At 43.1% G+C, this 23,945-nt stretch overlaps 1 protein-coding gene across 1 annotated transcript in view; it reads left to right on the top strand.

Moving 5' to 3' along the window:
* Window positions 1-23,945, top strand: part of shank2b (SH3 and multiple ankyrin repeat domains 2b) — a 562,868-nt gene that overhangs the window by 460,312 nt on the left and 78,611 nt on the right. Inside the window, exons 15-16 of the mRNA XM_062036576.1 lie at window positions 4,855-4,960; window positions 5,652-8,127. Of these exons, the coding sequence (XP_061892560.1) occupies window positions 4,855-4,960; window positions 5,652-8,127 (2,582 nt within the window). The remainder of the gene's footprint in view (window positions 1-4,854; window positions 4,961-5,651; window positions 8,128-23,945) is intronic.

Genomic DNA, 23,945 nt, shown 5'->3' with positions numbered 1-23,945 from the left:
GTGGTTTTCTGAAGTGTTTCTGAGCCCATGTGTTGATATCCTTTATACCAGGGGTCACCAACCTTTTTGAAACCAAGGGCTACTTCTTGGGTACTGATTAATGCGAAGGGCTACCAGTTAGATACACACTTAAATAAATTGCCAGAAGTAGCCAATTTGCTCAATTTACCTTTAACTCTGTTATTATTAATATTTATCTTTGTGGAAACACTGATCATCTTAATGATTTCTCACAATAAATATATATGGAAACAGATAAATATCAATATGCAACACTTTATTTTTATATTTTCTCTAAGTGCACATTTTTCAAATTGAACATTTTCAAATGATCACTTCTAAGACAGTCTTGTGAAATCACAATATCCCATTTTAACTAGCTAGCCACTAAATTTTTTTAACAAATCATGAATTACTTTGCACCATGTTTGTACAAATAATAACTCATGTAAAATACAAAAGTAAACTCTCAAATTTTTAAATCATGTCACACTTTGAACTGGACACCAAATCTGTTATCTGTTTCTTTGTCAGTTAGTGGGAAGCCTGGCATTGCATGCTGTTAACTAGTGTGTTGTACTCTGGTGTGTAACTTGACACTGCAACTCTGAGTGAGTCTTGCAGATGTGCATCAGTGAGGCGTGTTCTGTGTTTGTTCTTGATGAAGTTCATGTCAGAAAAGGCTGATTCACAAAGATAAGATTGTTCCTCATTGTTTGCGGAACCTTCTTAATCTTTTGGACATATTTTCACAGCAATCTGGCCTTAAGCTTAATTATGATAAATGTAAAATGTTAAGGATCGGAAATCTAAAGGGAACGTCCTTTCGAATGGAATGCAAAGTGCCTGTTTTGTGGACAGATGGACCAGTTAACATACTTGGTGTTGTTGTCCCAGAAAATCTGGAAGATCTAGGCTCAGTAAATTATGATAATCGACTAAGAAAGCTGGACAAAATTATGCAATTATGGAAAGGGAAATCCCTAACCTTGTATGGTAAAATGTCTATTGCCAACTCGTTAATTATTCCTCAATTTATTTATTTGTTTTTGTCATTACCAGCTCCATCACAAAACTTTTTTAAGATTTATGAGCGGAGGGTCTTCGATTTTGTCTGGAACGGCAAACCAGAAAAGATTAAAAGAAAGGTTTTGTACAAAGAGTATGAATATGGGGGCCTGAAACTTCTCAACTTTGAAGCTATTTGTCTGTCTTTAAAAGCATCAATTGTTCCAAAGATGTATTTAAACATTGAGTGGTACACAAATGTCCTGTTGGACAAAAAACATGTACTGTATCAAAATACATTGTATCCTTTTTTACAAGTGATCCCCTCCCAGAGAGTCTGCTGGGAAACATGGCGGGGTTCATAAAGGAAACAATCCACTCATAGTGGTGTTTTCAATTTTATGTGCCAGAAAAAAGAGACAATATTTTGCAGCAGTTAATATGGATGAACTCTAATATTGTATTAGGCGTGGCGAAGTTGGTAGAGTGGCTGTGCCAGCAATCGGAGTGTTGCTGGTTACTGGGGTTCAATTCCCACCTTCTACCTTCCTAGTCACGTCCGTTGTGTCCTCGGGCAAGACACTTCACCCTTTGCCTCTGATGGCTGCTGGTTAGCGCCTTGCATGGCAGCTCCCGCCATCAGTGTGTGAATGTGTGTGTGAATGGGTAAATGTGGAAATACTGTCAAAGCGCTTTGAGTACCTTGAAGGTAGAAAAGCGCTATACAAGTACAACCCATTTATCATTTATTTATTTATATTATCAATGAGAATGGTAAAATTATGATGTATGATGAATTTAGAGCTATGTATGGTGATGCTTGCTCAAGCTTTTCATTTTATCAACTAACTGGAGTAAGATGGAAACAAGATGGAAACAAATAATTAATTATGGAACTACTAAATTATTAGTTTGTGAACCTCTAATAATAAATTCTAGTTGGCAAAAAGGAACTAAAATAAATAGAAAAATATATAATTTTTATTTAATAAAGAAATCTTTGAAGGCTGCCTCATACAACACAAATGGAAAATGGGAGGACTTTTTTGACTGCCCGTTGTCATGGGATGCCATATTCAAACTAATCTATAAAACCACTATCGATGTGCAAAATCGTTATTTTCAAATTAAAATTATTTATAACTTCTTACCCACAGGGAAAATGTTAAAATTATGGAATATGACAGAGTCAGATGATTGCCGATTTTGTTGTCAGGAGCCTGAATCCACCCTGCATTTGTTTTGGTATTGTCATATTGTGTCTTTGTTTTGGGTGGAAGTTGAAAAAATGTGTTTAAGGATTGGTTTGTTTATTAAGCTTAATGTGGTTTCTGTTATTTTAGGAGAGTTCATTGACAATCATGATTTAGTCAATTTAATTATAGTACTCGGTAAAATGTTTATTTTTAAGGCCAAAAACAGATATTCACTTAGTATTACATTCTTTAAAACATTTATTCAGTATTTTCTAACTTTAGAAAGTTACATGGTTGAAAACGATAATGATGCCAAAAAACATTAAAAAAAGATGAGAAGTCCTCAAAGGCTTATTTTGAAAGTATAATTATGTTTATAGATTATATGATATCTGTTGTTGTGTTTCCTAATTTGAGTGACCTGGACATAATCTGGACTGTACATAAATGCTTAATTTGAAAATGTAATTGTGTTTATAAATTATATGCAATCTGTTGTGTTCCCTAATTTTTTTCTGTGTACATGAATGAAGGTGTGTGTTGCTGAGTCCGACTTGGACATTATCTGGACTGGGCCTGGTTTAAAAAACCCTTTAAACAAATCTAATTTCATTGACAACCTGGTCTGTTGAAGATAAGGCCCTTTTTTTAAAAATAAAATAAAATAAGATAAATAAATAAAAAACATTTTCTTGGATAAAAAAGAAAGTAAAACAATATAAAAATAATTACATAAAAAATAGTAATTAATGAAAATGTTAGTGGACCAGCAGCCTATACAATCATGTGTGCTTCAGGGACTGTGTCCCTTGCAGATGTGTTGTCTATGTTGTGGGAACCAGAATATTGGTAGCAGAAAGAAATAACCCCTTTTGTGTGAGTGGATGAGTGTGCATGGGGGAGGTTGTTTGGGTTGATGCACTGATTGAAAGTGTATCTTGTGTTTTTTTCAATGTAGATTTAATTTTGGGGGGGGGGGGGGGGGGGGGGAATTTTTTTTTATTTTTTTTATTATTTTTTTTTTTATTATTTTTTTTTAGAACAGGCCCGCGGGCGACTCATCTGGTCCTTACGGGCGACCTGGTGCCCGTGGGCACCGCGTTGGTGACCCCTGCTTTATACACTGATGTCGCTATTTAATGCAGTACCGCCTGAGGGATCCAAGGTCACAGGCATTCAATGTTGGTTTTTGGCCTTGCCGATATCTCCAGATTTTCTGAATCTTCTGACTATATTATGGACCGTAGACGGTGAAATCCCTAAATTCTTTGCAATAGCTCGTTGAGAAATGTTGTTCTTAAACTGTTAGACAATTTGCTCGCGCATTTGTTCACAAAGTGGTGACCCTCGCCCATCCTTGTTTGTAAATGACTGAGCATTTCATGTAAGCTGCTTTTATACCCAATCATGGCACCAACCTGTTCCATTAGCCTGTTCACCTGTGGGATGTTCCAAATAAGTGTTTGATGAGCATTCCTCAACTTTCTCAGTCTTTTTTGCCACTTGTGCCAGCTTTTTTGAAACACGTTGCAGGCATCAAATTCCAAATGAGCTAATATTTGTTTGTTTACCATTTTGAACGGTAAGTATCTTGTCTTTGCAGTCTATTCAATTGAATATAAGTTCAAGAGGATTTGCAATTCATTGTATTCTGTTTTTATTTATGATTTATACAACATGCCAACTTTGTTTCTCATTAGATATTGAGATATTGTATTCTTAATATTGTATAAACCCGTGTTTCTTAGCCATTGTTGGGCCGTGAGCGGGCCCAAAAAATATCTGTTTCTCAGCTGTGGTTCAAATGGGCCTTAGCGGTACTCAGAGATATGAGGTTCGCTCTCACTGAAACAAGAGCAACGAACTGCACGGAGCACAGAGTGTATTTTAACACAAATTTAGGTTACTCATGTCACGTCAAGCTTTACATGTCTGCTGTTATATGTTTTACATGAATAAATACAGCTATACTTGCATATTCAAGTCACTCTTTTCTTTCCACATAGAAATATAACAAAGTATTGTTCCATCCGGATTTTCGACAAATATTACGGCTATATTGAGACAAACATGGATAATTTAAAAATGCATATTTTTCATTTCTGTACTCCTTATACTACATCTTCAACGTATGGCTACGTTAACACAAAGTCATACTGAACCTTAAATTTGATTCAGACCCCTTCAGTCCTCCTGTCTTCTTCTACCTGCAAGCCTAAGTCAAGTAAAACATCTTCCAGGTAAACGTGTTATAAGCCCCGCCCACATGCACCTGCCCTCCATGTTATATCACTGCCATTAATTTGAAATTGTATAAAAGAGAAGCGAAACCGTAAAAAGCAGACGCGAATGAGAGAAAGAAAAAGTTGAAAATAAAAACCTGTAAAACACACAAAAACGACAACAGTGGTCAAACATATGAAAATTGCCATTTAAAACATGATACAAAAAATATTCACCAAAAATATTGTATTTTTCAATGTTTGTATTAATTTGTTGCCGAAACTTATTTAGGTGCCACTTTTTCTACGATGTCATTTTTTTTCTAATACCAAATCTTACTGCCAGTGTTTTGGTTCCATAACTACCTATATAAAAAGAGAGATTGTTCAAATAAAACGTGTCTCATTAACAATATTCTGGTTTGCAGTCCATGTACCATGACCGGCAGGGAGTAGCAGTGGTACCACCAACTGTACCAGGGGCGTTTTTGGGCTTACCAGAAAAGGCCACACTAAGGAAGCAAAAGTCCATAGGTATGATGTACAGCAATGTGAACTGAGGGCTGGTGACTGTACTCGTAAAAGTTGAACTGTTAATTAAGTGGACCGTCATATTGCATCAAAGCTCAGAGGATTTGCTCTGTGTGCTCCAACAATATTAAAGCTAATTACAGATGAATTAGAATGATCAAGTCAGCGAAGTGTGCTTTAAGGTGATAATACTGGAGGTCATTAAGCGTAAGCTGAGGCTTCTTTCTCACGACTCAGCCACTGAGAATCCATGCATTCTGATGTTATTTATAGCTCTTGTGGTTTACAATACCTTTTTTGTGAAATCAATATTTGAGGAGTTTTTGTTTGTTTCTAGATATATGTATATCGTGTTCTCTGGTTGTGTATCTGATAGCAAGGCTTCTTAAAATTGTGCACATAATAACCACACCATAGAAAGAAGAGATCATCTTCTGTAAGTCTTAAACATGAGATCATGTGAATGTAAATGATACAAACAAAACTGTTTTGGAGATGTAAAAATAATCATATGCTAATTTCCCTTATCTACATGAGTGCTGCTTAATTTATTAGTTCAAGGTCAAACATTTTTAAAGGTCTTTATTGTGTAATAATTTTGACTTTTTAATTGTATTTTTTATTCTTTCTTAACATATAGTTTCTCAAACTATATGTTACAAGGTTCTCAAATTATGTGCTCTATTTCTTCAAGGTACAGCAGAAGAGGAGAAACAGGGATTCCTTACTCCCCCTTTGCTCAAGTTTTCTCGCAGCCTTTCAATGCCTGATACTTCAGAGGACATCCCTCCTCCTCCAGCCATTTCACCCCCCTCACCACCTGGCTACAACTCACCTGCTGGCGCAGCATCGAAAGGTTATGGTACCACGAGACCCAGCTTCACTCAGAACTCACCTAATGCTGTGACAACCATTAGTAGACTCACAGATGCTGGTACATTGAGGCGGGGCTATTTCAGACAGAGTTCAGAGCATTTTGAGAGCACACGCACTCGAGGGCGTGCACCGGTGCCAGAAAACCCTTACTCTGAGGTTGGCAATAAGAATTTATATGTGCCAGCGAAACCAGCCCGAAGGAAGGGCATGCTAGTAAAACAGCCAAATGTTGAGGACAGTCCAGAAAAAAACTGCCATATGCCAGCAAGTTCCTCAGGCGCTGTTTCAATGCCAACTACACCTGTTGAGCGAACATGCTCTTCCATCCCCATTCCCACTATCATCGTCAAGGAACCTTCCACTAGCAGCAGTGGCAAGAGCAGCCAGGGTAGCAGTATGGAGATTGAGCCAACCACTCCAGAACATCCATCTCTCATGCCTACCGTTGGTGGAGGTCTGCGTCCTGAAGACCCAATGTCTCTAAGCAACCCATTTGCCGCAGCTATTGCTGGGGCAGTACGAGACCGGGAGAAAAGGCTTGAAGCAAAAAAGAACTCAATTGCATTTAAGTCAATAGATATGACAGATGATGACTTAAGTGGCCCTATACCAACCCCTCGCCTCCGCCAGTCAAAGTCCATTGATGAGGGAATGTTTAGTAGTGATGAACGACTTAGAAGGATGATGGCTCCCCCAATGCACCTTGGACCTCCTGTTGGGGGGGGCAGTGGTAACATGACAGATTTTAACACGCCAGAGCCCACAGTTGTTCGGGAACCTCTAAACACTAGAACAGGCCAATGTCTCAACCTGGACAGTCCTGTTAGTCTCCCAGCCACACCCCCAAAAAGCCACTACAGGGCCAATGGGACCTACCTTCATCCTGTCACTGGTAAACCCTTGGACCCTAATTCTCCACTTGCATTGGCCCTTGCAGCTCGTGACCGAGCCATGAAGGAGCAACAAAACCATCATCAAAATCAGCAACAAAATCCTCCTCAGGTTCAACAAACCCCCAAACATGAAGCTCAGTCCCTCCCTCCACAGCCAAGCCAAAAAAAAGACCTCAACCAACCACTCTTTATTGATACCAAGCTGCGGTCTGGGATTGAGACAAGTTTTGCTGCAATCTCATCATCAACAATGGGCCGTCCAGGGCGAGGTGGCTTGCGGAGGCAGATGACTGAGCAGAAATACGAGTCTGATGGGGCACGGGAGGAGCGAACGCATCAGGCAGTTGAGGAGAGGAAAAGTGCTCCCCCAGATGTGGCTGACACACCTAAGTCAGCTGGGTTGTTGATGGTTCACACCAGCACAGAAGCAAGCAACAAGGTCAACAACCAAGAGTTGGAAGGGCAAGACAGCAATCAACCATTTGAGCTAAAAGACAACAATCAACTCGATTCTCGCAATGCCCAAGCATTGTCTGTTAATCCCCTGCCCTCCTCGGCACGAAGACGGAGCATTCCTTTTGGGGAATCCGTGGATGAACCTGTAAAGCTGCCCTTTCGTATCCCTCCACCCCCTTTGGCTTCAGTTGACATTGATGAGGATTTTGACTTCACAGACCCTCTTCCACCTCCTCTAGAGTTTGCAAACAGCATTGACATTCCAGATGACCAGGCTAGTGCCATTGCAGAGATGATTCAGCAACAGAGAAGAAACGGGGGACCTCTCCTACCGCCATACAATGCCCATGCACCCCCACCTGTTTCTGATCAACACAAACGTGTGACAAACAGTGATCTCCCTTCATATCCTGCACCCCCGCCAAACCCAGAGACAGCGGTTGGTGACTCTGGTGTTGAAGAGGTAGACAGTCGCAGCAGTGGAGACCCTCAGCACACAGAGACAACAAGCACAGTGTCTAGCATCTCTACCCTGTCGTCAGAGGGAGGCTTCTGTGACAGCACCTTAGAGACTCTTCATGCCACTGTAGATGGTCATTCCTTTCTTATAGACAGACCTGCTGTGCCACCCAAACCTAAAGGCAAATCTGTCATCAACAGAACATCCCTTTATCATGATACCCTAATTGAAGAACCTCAAGAATCTTTTGGGTCGCCTCCTCAGGCTATTCCTGTTCCTCCTTCATCCTCTGAATCTTCTAGAACATCAAAGCTGTGGGGTGATCAACACTCTGAGATTCACAGCCCTCCATCTACACCAGATACCAAGAACACCGTAATCACAGAGTTGAGCTCCATTCTGCAACAAATGAATCGCGATAGGCCGCCCAAGTCAGGAGAAAGCCTTGATTCCCCCACAGGAAACAGGGGGACCTTTGGAACAAGGTATGTGATGCTTCACTTGTTTGTTTTTTAAACTGTTTTTGCATTGCTTTTTCAAGAATGTTTATGTATTATCCATCCATTTTCTACTGCTTGTCCCGTTCGGGGTCGCGGGGGTGCTGGAGCATATCTATATCTAAAATATAATGAAGTGGGTGGTACTTGTTAGCTACTGGAGTGTACTGTGTTGCCTATTACATTATCTGCTGATTCCAAAAGAGACAGTACAAAGCTTTCAATGATTGTGTCTGCAGTCTTGTGACCTTAAGTCTATCAGTCTTGGTTTGCCATTGTGAACACTAAATATAAAGGGTATCCACTAATCAGGAGATTGATATTCACAAATGGAAGCATTTGCATGATCACTGTGAACATTAATGAGAACTATTGTACAGATAGATAGATAGTATTTTATTTTGTTGTAGCAAGAACTAAAATGAGATAAGCCATCCTATGGGTTTGATATTAGACACCAGGAGGAGGCTCATATGAGTCATGAAAATATGGTGCATAGTGCAGCATAGTGTGAAATGTATGATTACTAATTTACTATTGCTGTCAAATGATTCAAAAGTATAATCACAGGGTTCTGTGTTTCACAATTAATCACGATTAGATTGCCGTAAAGTTTTGTGATTTTTCTTCCTTGTAATATTAATCAGTGAAGTGGTTGATAGTTAAGAAATTAAATGGTATCTATTGTACTCATTTTTGGCCCTTTGTAGTTGATTTTGGGCTGCTACAGAGTAGCTACACATCATTACCTAAGAGTTTTGTATTTGTAGATCTTTATAGATCTGCATCGCTTCCTTCTATTTTCTACATGCCGTAAAAACCCATCCATCCATCCATTTTCTACCGCTTATTCCCTTTGGGGTCGTGGGGGCGCTGGAGCCTATGTCAGCTACAATTGGGCGGAAGGCGGGGTACACCCTGGACAAGTCGCCACCTCATCCCGTAAAAACAATCTGTGTAATTAACTTTACCCCAGGCCCTCCTCCATGTACACCTCCCGCTGAGCCCACTCCACTGTGATTTGTCACACTCCTGTGGACTTCCACAGGGCTGGCTAGCGCTGCTGAGCCTCACTTCCTCATTTTGCCATTGCGGGAGTTGAGGATATGCACTTCAGCCTGGTGCTTGCCTCTTTAAGAAAGGCAAACAAAGTTAACTTTCCGTCAAAGCCGAACAAACTGTTTCTTCTGACCATTGCTCAGCGTGCTAAAGCTGTAATCATAGACAGTAGAGCGGATTACATGGGCATGCCCATATAAGAAAGTCCAGCATATGTTGACGTCAGTGCGTCACCACCTTCACAAAAGACTGTAAAATAGCTTTCAGAGCACTCCACACCTGCTTGCAGGGCTCATTTCCAAATCCATGGGCCTTATTTGATGCGTTGGCATTGTTTAACATGAGCATTGTAACATTACGAGGTCAAAAAAGGAAAAGCATAATGATTAATGACCAAATATGAAGAACAAACAGACTGAGGAAAACGTCTTATCAAAATGTGCAAAATGAGCTTATTTACTTTATACAAAGTATGTTATCTAAGACTTCACGTGAGAAGAAAATAGAGGAAAAACATTCCCACTTTAAAAAAAAAAGTATATATATATATATGTGTGTATATATATATATATATATATATATATATATATATATATATATATATATATATATATATATATATATATATATATATATATGTGTATATATATATATATATATATATACACAAACCCCGTTTCCATATGAGTTGGGAAATTGTGTTAGATGTAAATATAAACGGAATACAATGATTTGCAAATCCTTTTCAACCCATATTCAATTGAATGCACTACAAAGACAAGATATTTGATGTTCAAACTCATAAACTTTTTTTTTTTTGCGAATAATAATTAATAATTATTATATTATATTATTATATTAATAATTAACACGTGCCAAAGTAGTTGGGATGAAAATTATTTGCATATCAATCAATCAATCAATGTTTATTTATATAGCCCTAAATCACAAGTGTCTCAAAGGGCTGTACAAGACACAACGACATCCTCGGTACAGAGCCCACATACGGGCAAGGAAAACTCACCCCAGTGGGACGTCAATGTGAATGACCAAAAGCAATGGATGTCGAGTGGGTCTGACATAATATTGTGAAAGTCCAACACATCAGCGAAAGTCCAGTCCATAGTGGGGCCAGCAGGAACCATCCCGAGCGGAGACGGGTCAGCAGCGTAGATATGTCCCCATCCGATGCACAGGCTAGCCGTCCACCCCGGGTTGGGAGCAGAGTATTAAAGAAAAGAAAAGAAACGGCAGATCAACTGGTCTAAAAAGGGAGTCTATTTAAAGGCTAGAGTATACAAATGAGTTTTAAGATGAGACTTAAATGCTTCTACTGAGGTAGCATCTCTAACTTTTACCGGGAGGGCATTCCATAGTATTGGAGCCCGAATAGAAAACGCTCTATAGCCCGCAGACTTTTTTTGGGCTCTGGGAATCACTAATAAGCCGGAGTTCTTTGAACGCAGATTTCTTGCCGGGACATATGGTACAATACAATCGGCAAGATAGGTAGGAGCTTGACCGTGTAGTATTTTATACGTAAGTAGTAAAACCTTAAAGTCGCATCTTAGGTGCACAGGAAGCCAGTGCAAGTGAGCCAGTATAGGCGTAATATGATCAAACTTTCTTGTTTTTGTCAAAAGTCTAGCAGCCGCATTTTGTACCATCTGTAATCTTTTAATGCTAGACATAGGGAGGCCCGAAAATAAAACGTTACAGTAATCGAGACGAGATGTAACGAACGCATGGATAATGATCTCAGCATCGCTTGTGGACAAAATGGAACGAATTTTAGCGATATTACGGAGATGAAAGAAGGCCGTTTTAGTAACACTCTTAATGTGTGACTCAAACGAGAGAGTTGGGTCGAAGATAATACCCAGATTCTTTACCGAGTCGCCTTGTTTAATTGTTTGGTTGTCAAATGTTAAGGTGGTATTATTAAATAGATGTCGGTGTTGAGCAGGACCGATAATCAGCATTTCCGTTTTCTTAGCGTTGAGTTGCAAAAAGTTAGCGGACATCCATTGTTTAATTTCATTAAGACACGCCTCCAGCTGAATACAATCCGGCGTGTTGGTCAGCTTTAGGGGCATGTAGAGTTGAGTGTCATTGTATTCCGTTTATATTTACATCCAACATATATATATATATATATATATATATATATATATATATATATATATATATATATATATATATATATATATATATATATATATATATATATATATATATATATATATATATATACATTTCAAATTGTTTTTGGAAACTGTGGACGTCGTGTCCTCCGGACCAAAGAGGAAAAGAACCATCCGGATTGTTATAGGCGCAAAGTTGAAAAGCCAGCATCTGTGATGGTATGGGGGTGTATTAGTGCCCAAGACATGGGTAACTTACACATCTGTGAAGGCGCCATTAATGCTGAAAGGTACATACAGGTTTTGGAGCAACATATGTTGCCATCCAAGCAACGTTGCCATGGACGCCCCTGTTATTTCAGCAAGACAATGCCAAGCCACGTGTTACATCAACGTGGCTTCTTAGTAAAAGAGTGCGGGTACTAGACTGGCCTGCCTGTAGTCCAGACCTTTCTCCCATTGAAAATGTGTGGCGCATTATGAAGCCTAAAATACCACAACAGAGACCCCCGGACTGTTGAACAACTTAAGCTGTACATCAAGCAAGAATGGGAAAAAATTCCACCTGAGAAGCTTAAAAAATGTGTCTCCTCAGTTCCCAAATGTTTACTGAGTGTTGTTAAAAGGAAAGGCCATGTAACACAGTGGTGAACATGCCCTTTCCCAACTACTTTGGCACGTGTTGCAGCCATGAAATTCTAAGTTAATTATAATTTGCAAAAAAAAATAATTGAGTTTAATAATGAGTTTGAACATCAAATATCTTGTGGTAGAGCGTAATATGTATGTGTGGGAAAAAAATCACAAGACTATTTCATCTCTACAGGCCTGTTTCATGAGGGGTTTCCTCAATCCTCAGGAGATTTACTGAGGATTGAGGAAATAATCTAATTAAGACATATATATATATATATATATATATATATATATATATATATATATATATATATATATATATATATATATATATATATATATATATATATATATATATCGCAGTTTTTTTCATAGTTTGGCTGTGGGTGCGACATATACTCGGAGCGATTTTTGTGTGAAATTATTAACACATTACCGCAATATATAAAATAATATTATTTGTCTAATTCACGGAAGAGACGAAGCAAAATGTCAGCAATCGTCACACACACGTCAACCAATAAGAATTCGGCGGGGGAGGGTCATGGCAGAAGTGCATTGTGGGTCATGGGATGCTAACTGCTATATGCTACTGCCGTAGCGATTAAAATGGATAATTTCTACATTGGCGGTAACTTATAAAGGGAAGGGCTGAACAAAAATGGAACCGAAAAGGAAATCATATACTGCAGATTACAAGCTGGACGTAGTGAAATATGCAGCAGAAAACGGCCATCGAGCAGCAGAAAGAAAGGACACTATCGGTGCATACCAGGAGCGACAACGAGGAAGAAGATTTCATCGGATTTAGCGATCAGGAGTGACAGATTGTTTGGTAAACGTATAGCATGTTCTATATGTTATAGTTATTTAAATGACTCTTACCATAATATGTTACGTTAACATAACAGGCACATTCTCAGTTGGTTATTTATGCGTCATATAACGCAGTGGTCCCCAACCACGGTACCGGTCCGCGGACCGATTGGTACCGGGCCGCACAAGAAATAAAAAAATATTTTATTTATTTATTTTTGTATTTTTATTAAATCAACATAAAAAACACAATATATACATTATATATCAATATAGATCAATACAGTCTGCAGGGATACAGTCCGTAAGCACACATGATTGTATTTCTTTATGAAAAAAAAAAAAAAATCTGCTGGCATGTTTACCTCCGCCAGGAGGTTATGTAATCATTGATGTTAGTTACTACCTCCTGGTAGGGTCTCCCAAGACAAACAGGTCCTAGGTGAGGGACCAGACAAAGAGCAGCTCGAAGACCTCTATGGAAAGTCAGATTCAAGGACCCAGATTTACCTCGCACAGACGCGGGTCACCGGGGCCCCCCTCTGGAGCCAGGCCAAGAGGTGGGGCTTGATGGCAAGCGGCTGGTGGCCAGGCCTGTCCCCATTGGACCTGGCCCAAAAAGGTAACGTGGGTCCCCACTCCAATGGGCCCCCTCCCACTCAAGCACCCATAGAGGTCGGGTGCCGTGTGAGCTGGGCGGCAGCCAAAGGCAAGGCCCTCGACGGTCCGATCCTTGGCTACAGAAGCTAGCTCTTAGGACGTGGAACGTCACCTCGCTGGGGGAAGGATCCAGAGCTGTTACACGAGGTGGAGAAGTTACGGCTAGATCTAGTCTGACTTACTTCGATGCACAGCAAGGGAACTGGAACCAGTTTTCTCGAGAGGGGCTGGACTCTTCCACACTGGCGTTGCAAGCAGTGAGTGGCAACAGGCTGGGTTGGCAATTCTTGTTGCCCCTTGGCTCAGAGCCTGTACGTTGGAGTTGAACCCTGGTAGATGGGTGGGTAGGTTCCTCCGCCTTCGGGTGGAGGGACAGGTGCTGACTGTTATTTGTGCTTACGCACCAAAAAGCAGCTCAGAGTACCCTCCCTTTTTGGATTCCATTTAGGGAGTACTGGAGAGTGCTCTCTCAGGTGATTCCTTTGTTCTGCAAGGACGGTGAAACCTGAGCTGTGGCCGCAAGGTGGTTGGTGCCTGTCATGGAAGTAATCCCAGACGTCAAGCTAAATAAGGAGTCCTTTGGGGTCCTTTTGGCTCATGGGACCCTAAAGGCAGCGGACAGGTACCGACAGGCCAAGCGGCACACGGCTTGGGCGGTCGCAGAGGCAAAAACTCGGACATGGGAGGAGTTCGGCGAAGCCATGAAAACAACTTTCAGATGGCTTCGAAGCGATTCTCAACCACCATCCGCCGCCTCAGGAGGGGGAAGCAGTGCACTGTCAACACCATATATGGTGGGGATGGTGTGCTGCTGACCTCGAATCAGGACGATGTGGATCGATGGAGGGATTACTTCCAAGACCTCCTCAATCCCACCAACACGTCATCCTATGAGGAAGCAGTGCCTAAGGAGTCTGCGGTGGGCTCTCCTCGGTGGCAAGACCCGGGGGCCAACGAGATCCGCCCAGACCTTCTTAAGGCTCTGGCTGCTGTAAGGCTTTCTTGGTTGACAAGACTCTACAGCATTGCATGGACATCAGGGACGGTGCCTCTGGATTGGCAGATCGGGGTGGTGGTTCCTCTCTTTAAGAAGAGGAACTGGAGGGTGTGTTCCAACTATTGTGGTTTCACACTCTTCAGCCTTCCCGGTAAGGTCTATTCAGGTGCACTGGAGAGGAGGCTATGCCGGATAGTCGAACCTTGGAATCAGGAGGAGCAGTGTGGTTTTCGTCCTAGTTGTGGAACTGTGGACCATCTCAATACTCTCGGCAGGGTTCTTGAGGGTGAATGGGAGTTTGCCCAACCAGTCTACATGTCTTTCATGGACTTGGAGAAGGCCTTCGACCATGTCCCTCAGGAGATCTTGTGGGGAGTGCTCAGAGAGTATGGGATATCAAACCATATGATTTTGGCAGTCCAGTCCCTGTATGATCGGTGTCAGAGCTTGATCAGCATTGCCGGCAGTAAGTAGGATCTGTGTCCTGGACTCCGCCAAGGCTACCCTTTGTCCCCAATTCTGTTCCGGTTTGGTGGCTGTAGGATTAGGTCTCTGCTTTTTGCAGATAATGTGGTCCTGATGGCTTAATCTGGCCACAATATTCAGCTCTCACTGGATCGGTTCGCAGCTGAGTGTGAAGCGACTGGGATGAGAATCAGTACCTCCAAATCCGAGTCCATGGTTCTTTCTTTCCTTCTTTCTTTTCTTTAGTGTATTTCGAACATGAACACACTTACAGCATAATACATCACACAATTTCATATCATTCACTTTACATAATGTCCGAAAAGGAGTAGGAAGAAGCAAAGCTTATTTAATCCTACCCCTTTCCCACTTCAGAGCGTTTACAAATATATACATAATTTACTGACCTTTTTATAACAGAATGACATCTGTAAATTAGTATATTCATATATTAGTATATTCGTATTAGTAATCTCACACGGAAAAGGTTGGAGTGCCATCTCCGGGTTGAGGAGGTTATCTTGCCCCAAGTGTAGGAATTCAAGTACCTTGGAGTCTTGTTCACGAGAGGATTTGGGAGATCGACAGGCGAATCGGTGCGGCGTCTGCAATGATGCAGACCCTGCATCTATCTGTTGTGGTGAAGAAGGAGCTGAGCCGGAAGGCAAAGCTCTCAATATACCGGTCGATCTACGTTCCCATCCTCACCTATGGTCATGAGCTTTGGGTTATGACCGAAAGGATTAGATCACGGGTACAAGCAGCTGAAATGAGTTTCCTTTTGTCAGGTGGTGGGGCTCTTCCTTAGAGATAGGGTGAGAAGCTCTGTCATTCGGGAGGAGCTCAGAGTAAAGCCACTGCTCCTCTACATGGAGAGGAGCCAGACGAAGTGGTAAAACACGGCACACCGACAAAGCTTAACCTATTGTTACTATAACAATCTACAAGGTTATGCAGTTCACTTCTCTTTCTTCCCCTCCATTTATCTGCTTTCTTTTGTAATTCAAGTTATCATTACATCTATGTATTTTTGCTTTTGAAACAATTGGTGGTGTTGATAATAGAGGTAATTATTGTATTTATTATGTAATCAATAGTGCTATTTCTGTTGGTATTTGTATTGCTCCATTTGTAGTGCAATAATGTTTATTGTCATCTCTGTGTTATTAATTTTTACTTAGAGGTGTATGGGGGTGTTCAGGTGGGGTAGTACCTCTGGTGGGGGACATGTCGTGCTCTCAAGTTCTAGCAAAGGATCATTATTGTCTTCAGCCTGCTTTGTTGTCAATAAGAGGCAGACATTCTCCTTGTATATTTTACCCCTTGTCCCTCTCTGGGTCACGGGTTTGGCTGGAGCCTATCCCAGCTGCACTCGAGCGGAAGGCGGCGTACACCTGTGACCCTGGACAAGTCGACACCTCATCGCGGAGTCAACAAGAATAGACAGACAACATTTACACTCATTCACACACTTGGGCCAGTTTAGTGTTGCCAATCAACCTATCCCCAGGTGCATGTCTTTGGAGGTGGAAGGCGCAGTACCCGGAGAAAACCCACGCAGCCACGGGGAGAACATGTAAAGTCCATCTAAACAGAACAAATAGGAAACACTACTACATGATTCAAATATTGATTATTTCGGGCTCTCAGAAACATGGTTGACCAAAAATAGCCAAGCAAGTGCCTATACCATTGAAAATTACAATGTATGTAGACGAGACAGACCTAATAAAAAGAAGGTGGTGTGTTATTACATGTTAGGGAAAATCCAATGCAAGCAGATCGATCCCCCCATAATGTCTTGGAAGTGTGGGAGTCACAATTTGTCTATCTTCTCAAATGTCTTTTAATGTTGTTGTTATATAAAGGCCATCTAATGTGAAGGATGTATTTTTTGACATGTTGAAAGATGTACTCAAAGCCTGCAGAAACAAGTAAACTATTTTATGTGTGATTTTAACCTGAATTGGTTGGATAAAGCACATTCCAATAAGCTAAGGAATTTAACCAAACAGTTTCACCTAACCCAAATGATCAACGATCTGAACAGATTAACTAGCACCACAAAAACACTGCTCGATTTGATATTTACAAATAAATAAGACTTTGTTAACAAATCTCATTATTTAATAGCGGGTTTATACGACTATAATCTAACACTCATTTCAAGGAAACGTTAAGACACGTTATAGAATACCAATTAGATAAAAGGCCTAAATATCATTTATCCCGAGGCATGACTTGGAGCTTTCACACTCTAAAATAAAAACGACTGTCCATAATAATTTAGTTTGTGACCAGGACTGTGAGCAGGCTTGTAGTGCTCTTAAAAATGCAATCACTCAGATCCTGTCTAAATTCACAAAAATACAACCGCAAAAATGTACAAGTAAAAAAAACCTTACCATGGCTTCGTGAGAGGTTATGGCTTTTAATGAAGGACATAGATGTTGCCTTAAAAAATATCTCAAGTCAAGGTTGGTGACTGACACGTTAATCTTCAAAAGCCTTAAAAACAAAAGCTCCGAAAAGCAAAAGCAAACTTTTGATAATCTATCTGGGAGAAAGCGGACTCGAAATGGGCCCTTTGAACTTAACATAAACTCTTGCAATAACAAAATACTCACATCTGGAACGCAAGCCACCGTAAAGAATAGCTTAATAGTTGCAAACTTGTTTAACAACTACCTTGTAACCTCAATCCTGGAACTAACCCTTGAACATAGCATCAACATGATCTGCTGTCTCTGCTGGGACCATGGTAGCCCACTCTGATGAATAGTGAATGTGTGAGTGAAGGCAAGGTCAATAAAATGATTTCCTCACTCTCAAACTCAAAACCTAAAGACTCATGTGGCCTTAATCCACTCTTAGTAAAGAAATACAAATACATTTTTTGCAAGATCAATAAGGTACATAATTAATCAGTCGTTATGAGTTAAAGTTAAAGTTAAAGTACCAATGATTGTCACACACACACTAGGTGTGGTGAAATTTGTCCTCTGCATTTGACCCATCCCCTTGTTCACCCCCTGGGAGTTGAGGGGAGCAGTGGGCAGCAGTGGGCAGCAGCGGTGCCGCGCCCGGGAAGTTGAGAAGTATGAGAATGTGTATTCCCATCCTCCTTCAAAACCGCAATTATAACACCCATTTTAAAATCAGGAAACAAAAGTGACTTTAAGAACCATAGAGCTATCAGTACACTTACTGCTGTTTTTAATGATTATTGAAAAAAATGTTGCCGAACAGCTGATTGAGCACCTTGATAATGGAAATATGTTACACCCCATGCAGTTTGGCTTCCGATCCAAATAATCCACTGACACAGCATGCTGTTACTTCCTCAAGATTATCAAATTCAGCCTGGACAAGGGAGGAGTTGCTGGGGGCCGTTGTCCTGGATCTATGTAAGGCATTCGATACAGTTAACCACTCAGTGCTGCTGACAAAATTACTGAATTTAAATCTCTCTGTAAACACTATCAGTTGGTTTCAATTTTACCTCGCGGATCGCTCCCAGCGCATAAAATATACAACAAAACTTTGCCGCTCAGTTCCTGTACCACAGGGGTACCTCAAGGACCTATTCTGGGGCGACTGCTCTTCATTTTGTACATTAATTACCTACCTTCAATCTGCGATGATGTGGAGATCTTAAAGTATGCTGACGACACTGTGGTAATCTGTAAATGTCCTTGCCTATTTCTGTTGTCTGCACTCCATGTTCACTCTCTCTCTCGTTCACAGTATGGAGTGCAGCTGACTCAAGGCAGCAGCACACACCTGACTGTAATTAAAAACAGCCTATTTAACCAGGCTGCTGACAACCGGTGAGCGCCGGAACTTTGCCATTGCTTGCTACCTGTTGGTCGTGCCAAAAGAACTCACTAGTTCATCGTGTGCTTTTCATCTCAGGTTTGCCCGTATTATTCCTAGCCTTGTCTAGCGTTTTATTTTGTATCCAGTCTAGTTACTTCTTTCATGAAGTATAGTTTTCCTAGCCTTGTCTAGCGCTTTTAGTTTTGTGTTTTTTTCCCTTAGTAGTTTTTTACATGGTGTGTTGTGTGTTTTCCACCATCGCCTTTGTTTTGCTACCTTGTGCTTCCGCCTAATAAAAGGAAGAACAATTGTAAACACAAATTCGTCTCTGCATCCTTGGGATCCACCTCACCGATTCCTAACAGAAAGTTCCGGCCAAACGATGGAACCCGCAGAGACAGACCCCTTGAAAAGAGCATTGCAAGGCCAGGCTCAAAGGATCAACCAGCAGGGGGACCAGCTCGACCACCTGAGCCGAGGTCTACAGGGGATGTCGGAGCGTCAAGACGCCATGTTGGAGCGAGTCAACATGCTGCTAGCCACCGTCATACCCACCTCGACCACCGTGCCTGACCAGGCATCCACCCAGCCTACACAACCCGCTAGTACTAGCAACATACGGCTATCCCGACCCGAACGTTTTTCCGGGGAAAAGGAAGACGTAAGACAATTCCTGACGCAGTGTGAACTTCATTTTGAGCTAAACGCTTCCGCTTTCACCTCTGAGCGGGCTAAGGTAGCGTTTGTGATCTCTCACCTGTCTGGCCGTGCTGGCACCTGGGCGACTGCCGAATGGAACCGTCAGACCACCTCCAGCTCCACATACGCGAACTTTTCCAAATCCTTGAAGCAAATCTTCCAACGACGACTCCCAGGTAGAGAGGCAGCGAGATCCCTTTTCCGGCTGCAACAGGGTTCACGACGGGTCGCGGATTACGCGATCGAGTTCCGCACTATGGCGGCCGATTGTGACTGGGGTCCCTCAGCACTATTGGACGCTTTCTTCCTGGGTCTCGCGGACGAGATTCGTCACATGATGATCCCGCTGTCACTCCCGACGAATCTGGATGATCTCATCGAGCTGGCGGTGCAAATCGACTTCCGCCTATTGGAGGAGAGGAGGGACCGACGAGGAAGACAAGCCCCGCCTAGCAGCCAATCAGCGCCTGCTAGACCTGCCATCTGCAAGACGGAGCAACTCGAAGACAACCCCCCTTCATGGCAGATAGATGAGCCGATGCAACTGGGAGGCCGCCGACTCACCGCCGCTGAGAGGGAACGTCGCGTTCACCTCCAACTCTGCCTATACTGTGGGGCCGCTGATCATCTCATCTCCCGCTGCAAAGAACTGCCGCGCCCCGCTGCACGGCCACGAGTGCGCCCTCACTCGCCAGAGGATACGTCCACCAGAGGTCGTCGTTCTCCTTCGTTGGCCGCAGGCAGAATGCAGCTAAAAGGTACTCTTTCTTGGTCTAACCAACAAATAGACATTTGCTCTCTCATTGACTCAGGAGCAGATGATAACTTTTTGGATTTTGAATTCATGAGACTCCATAAGATTCCTGTTGTCAAACTATTTGTGCCCAAGAGGGTGTATTCTCTTGATGGGCGCCTATTAGCCAGCATAACCCACCAGACACTCCCACTCAACCTGCGCTTGTCTGGAAATCATTGTGAGAAAATAATTTTTCTTGTTGTGCCATCACGGTCCGCGCCCGTCATTCTAGGGTTAACCTGGTTACATAAGCATAACCCGCACATAGACTGGCCTCGTTCGGCCATTATTAATTGGAGTGTAACCTGCCACACACATTGTCTTCGTTCCGCAGCAGGATCTCGTACACCGCCACCTACCGCTGTTATAGAGAACATAGACTTGACAAACGTGCCCAAGCACTACCATGACTTAAGGGCGGTGTTTAGCAAGGATAGAGCACTCTCACTTCCCCCCCACCGACCCTACGATTGTGGCATTGATTTGCTAGCCGGGGCGGCGTTACCATCGACCCGTATGTACAAGGTGTCTAACACCGAACTCAAAGCACTAGAAGAATACATAAACACATCTATAGCTGCCGGCCTCATTCGCCCTTCGACCGCACCTGTAGCCGCTGGATTTTTTTTTGTCGAAAAGAAGGACAAGTCCCTACGGCCTTGTATAGACTACCGCACTCTTAATCAGATTACTATCAAGAATAAGTATCCTCTACCACTCCTTGATTCAGCTTTTACTCCATTACAATCAGCGAGGTTTTTTACTAAACTCGATCTACGTAACGCTTACCATCTTGTTCGCATCCGAGAGGGGGATGAATGGAAGACCGCATTCAACACTCCTCTCGGACATTTTGAGTATCTTGTCATGCCTTTTGGACTTACTAATGCACCTGGCGTTTTTCAAGGTTTCATTAATGACATTTTTCGGGACATGACAGGTCGTTTTCTCTTTGTTTACTTGGACGATATATTAATTTATTCATCTACATTTGACGAACATGTGCAGCAGGTTCGGTTAGTCCTTCAACGATTGCTCGAGAACAAACTGTTCGTCAAGGCGGAAAAATGCGAGTTTCACTCATCCTCCATTCCATTCTTAGGTTTTATCATTGAGGAGGGTAGACTCAGACCGGATCCCGCTAAGGTAAAAGCAGTAGTAGATTGGCCCACTCCGGTTTCCAAGAAGCACCTTCAGAGATTCTTGGGCTTCTCTAATTTTTATAGGCGATTTATTCGTAATTTTAGTCGCGTCGCTGAGCCACTTACGAGGCTAACCTCTACTAAGGTTCCGTTTGAATGGGGACCCGAAGCCAATTCCGCGTTCTTGAGGCTGAAAAGGTTGTTTACTTCTGCCCCTGTTCTGTGTTACCCTGACCGTTCTCTCCAATTTTTTGTTGAGGTGGACGCTTCTGATTCAGGTGTAGGGGCCGTACTCTCCCAGAAATCTACCACCGACCAGAAGTTGCACCCCTGTGCTTTCTTCTCTCGTCGCCTATCCCCTGCTGAGAGAAATTATGACATTGGCAACAGGGAGCTTCTGGCGGTCATTTTGGCCCTTCAGGAGTGGAGACATTGGCTGGAAGGGGCGGAGCAACCATTCATCATCTACACAGACCACAAGAACCTGTCCTACTTAAGGACCGCCCAGAGACTGAACCCCCGCCAGGCCAGGTGGCAACTATTTCTGACCCGTTTTAACTTTATCATCACTTTCCGACCTGGTTCTCAGAATGGGAAGCCCGATGCCCTGTCCCGTGTCTACTCTTCATCCTTTGAGAATTCTTCACATGAACCAATTATTCCCCATACCCACGTCATTGGGGGACTCCAGTGGGACATCGAGCGGCAAGTCTTGGAGGCCCTGAAGTCGGACACATCTCCTCGGGGCTGCCCACCAGGCCGGTTGTTTGTGGTTCCTCGGCTCCGTTCCAGCGTTCTGGATTGGGCACATGGGTCGAAGATCGCTTGCCATCCAGGTATTCGTCGCACCAGTTTTGTCCTCTCCCAGCGTTTTTGGTGGCCATCCATTCTGGCAGATACGAAGGCGTTTGTGGCAGCATGTCGGATCTGCGCCCGGAACAAGGCATCCCACCAGGCTCCAGCAGGACTGTTACACCCATTACCCATCCCCTCCCGCCCGTGGTCACACATAGCTGTGGACTTTGTCACAGGACTACCCCCCTCCGAGGGTAATGACACTGTCTTGACCATTGTGGACCGGTTCTCGAAGATGGCCCACTTCGTGGCCCTCCCCAAGCTGCCGTCAGCTCTTGAAACTGCCCAATTATTAGTGCTCCACGTTTTCCGGCTGCACGGCATCCCCACTGATGTGGTATCCGACAGAGGACCACAGTTTTCCTCGGCCGTCTGGAGGGCATTCTGCAAATCTCTGGGGGCCTCCCCTAGCCTGTCCTCCGGCTACCACCCTCAGAGCAATGGACAGACCGAGCGGACCAACCAAGACCTGGAGGCAGCCATCCGGTGCACTTGTCATCAGCAACCTTCGACCTGGTCTGAGAATCTCCCATGGATCGAATACGCTCACAATTCCCTCATTAGCTCCGCCACCGGCCTGTCTCCATTTCACGTCGCCTATGGGTTCCAACCACCAGTTTTTCCTTCTACCCAACCCAGTGCCGACGTCCCATCTGTTACTGCACACCTACATCGGGCTCACCAGGCTTGGCGCAACACCAGGGCGGCGTTAAGAAGAACATCGGCCAGGAATCAACTCTTAGCCAACCGCCATCGCACACCAGCCCCACACTACCTGTTGGGACAGAAGGTCTGGTTATCGTCTCGGGACCTACCATTGGCCACCGAATCTAGGAAACTGGCTCCCAGGTTCATTGGACCATTCCCCATTGCCAAGATCATCAATCGTGTTGCAGTCAAGCTCCATCTCCCTAGATCTCTCAAGTGCCATCCTGTTTTTCACGTGTCCCGCATCAAGCCTGTCTCATCCAGCCCGCTCAGTCCTCCGGAGGTACCGCCTCCTCCACCCAGGCTGGTTGATGGTCACCCAGCATTTACTGTAAACACCATCTTGGATGTGAGAAGAAGGGGAAGGGGTTTCCAATACCTGGTGGACTGGGAGGGGTACGGCCCAGAGGAACGGTCATGGATTTCTAGATCGCTTATAATTGACAAGGACTTGATCAAGGACTTTTACGTTCGATTCCCAGACAAGCCAGGTAGGTCGCCAGGAGGCGTCCGTTGAGGGGGGGGGTACTGTGGTAATCTGTAAATGTCCTTGCCTATTTCTGTTGTCTGCACTCCATGTTCACTCTCTCTCTCGTTCACAGTATGGAGTGCAGCTGACTCAAGGCAGCAGCACACACCTGACTGTAATTAAAAACAGCCTATTTAACCAGGCTGCTGACAACCGGTGAGCGCCGGAACTTTGCCATTGCTTGCTACCTGTTGGTCGTGCCAAAAGAACTCACTAGTTCATCGTGTGCTTTTCATCTCAGGTTTGCCCGTATTATTCCTAGCCTTGTCTAGCGTTTTATTTTGTATCCAGTCTAGTTACTTCTTTCATGAAGTATAGTTTTCCTAGCCTTGTCTAGCGCTTTTAGTTTTGTGTTTTTTTCCCTTAGTAGTTTTTTACATGGTGTGTTGTGTGTTTTCCACCATCGCCTTTGTTTTGCTACCTTGTGCTTCCGCCTAATAAAAGGAAGAACAATTGTAAACACAAATTCGTCTCTGCATCC

This window comes from Entelurus aequoreus, linkage group LG02, assembly GCF_033978785.1.
Source record: "Entelurus aequoreus isolate RoL-2023_Sb linkage group LG02, RoL_Eaeq_v1.1, whole genome shotgun sequence".
Lineage (NCBI taxonomy): Eukaryota > Metazoa > Chordata > Actinopteri > Syngnathiformes > Syngnathidae > Entelurus > Entelurus aequoreus.
Note: the sequence above shows the minus strand (reverse complement) of the source record. Positions and strands in the feature narration are given on the sequence as shown.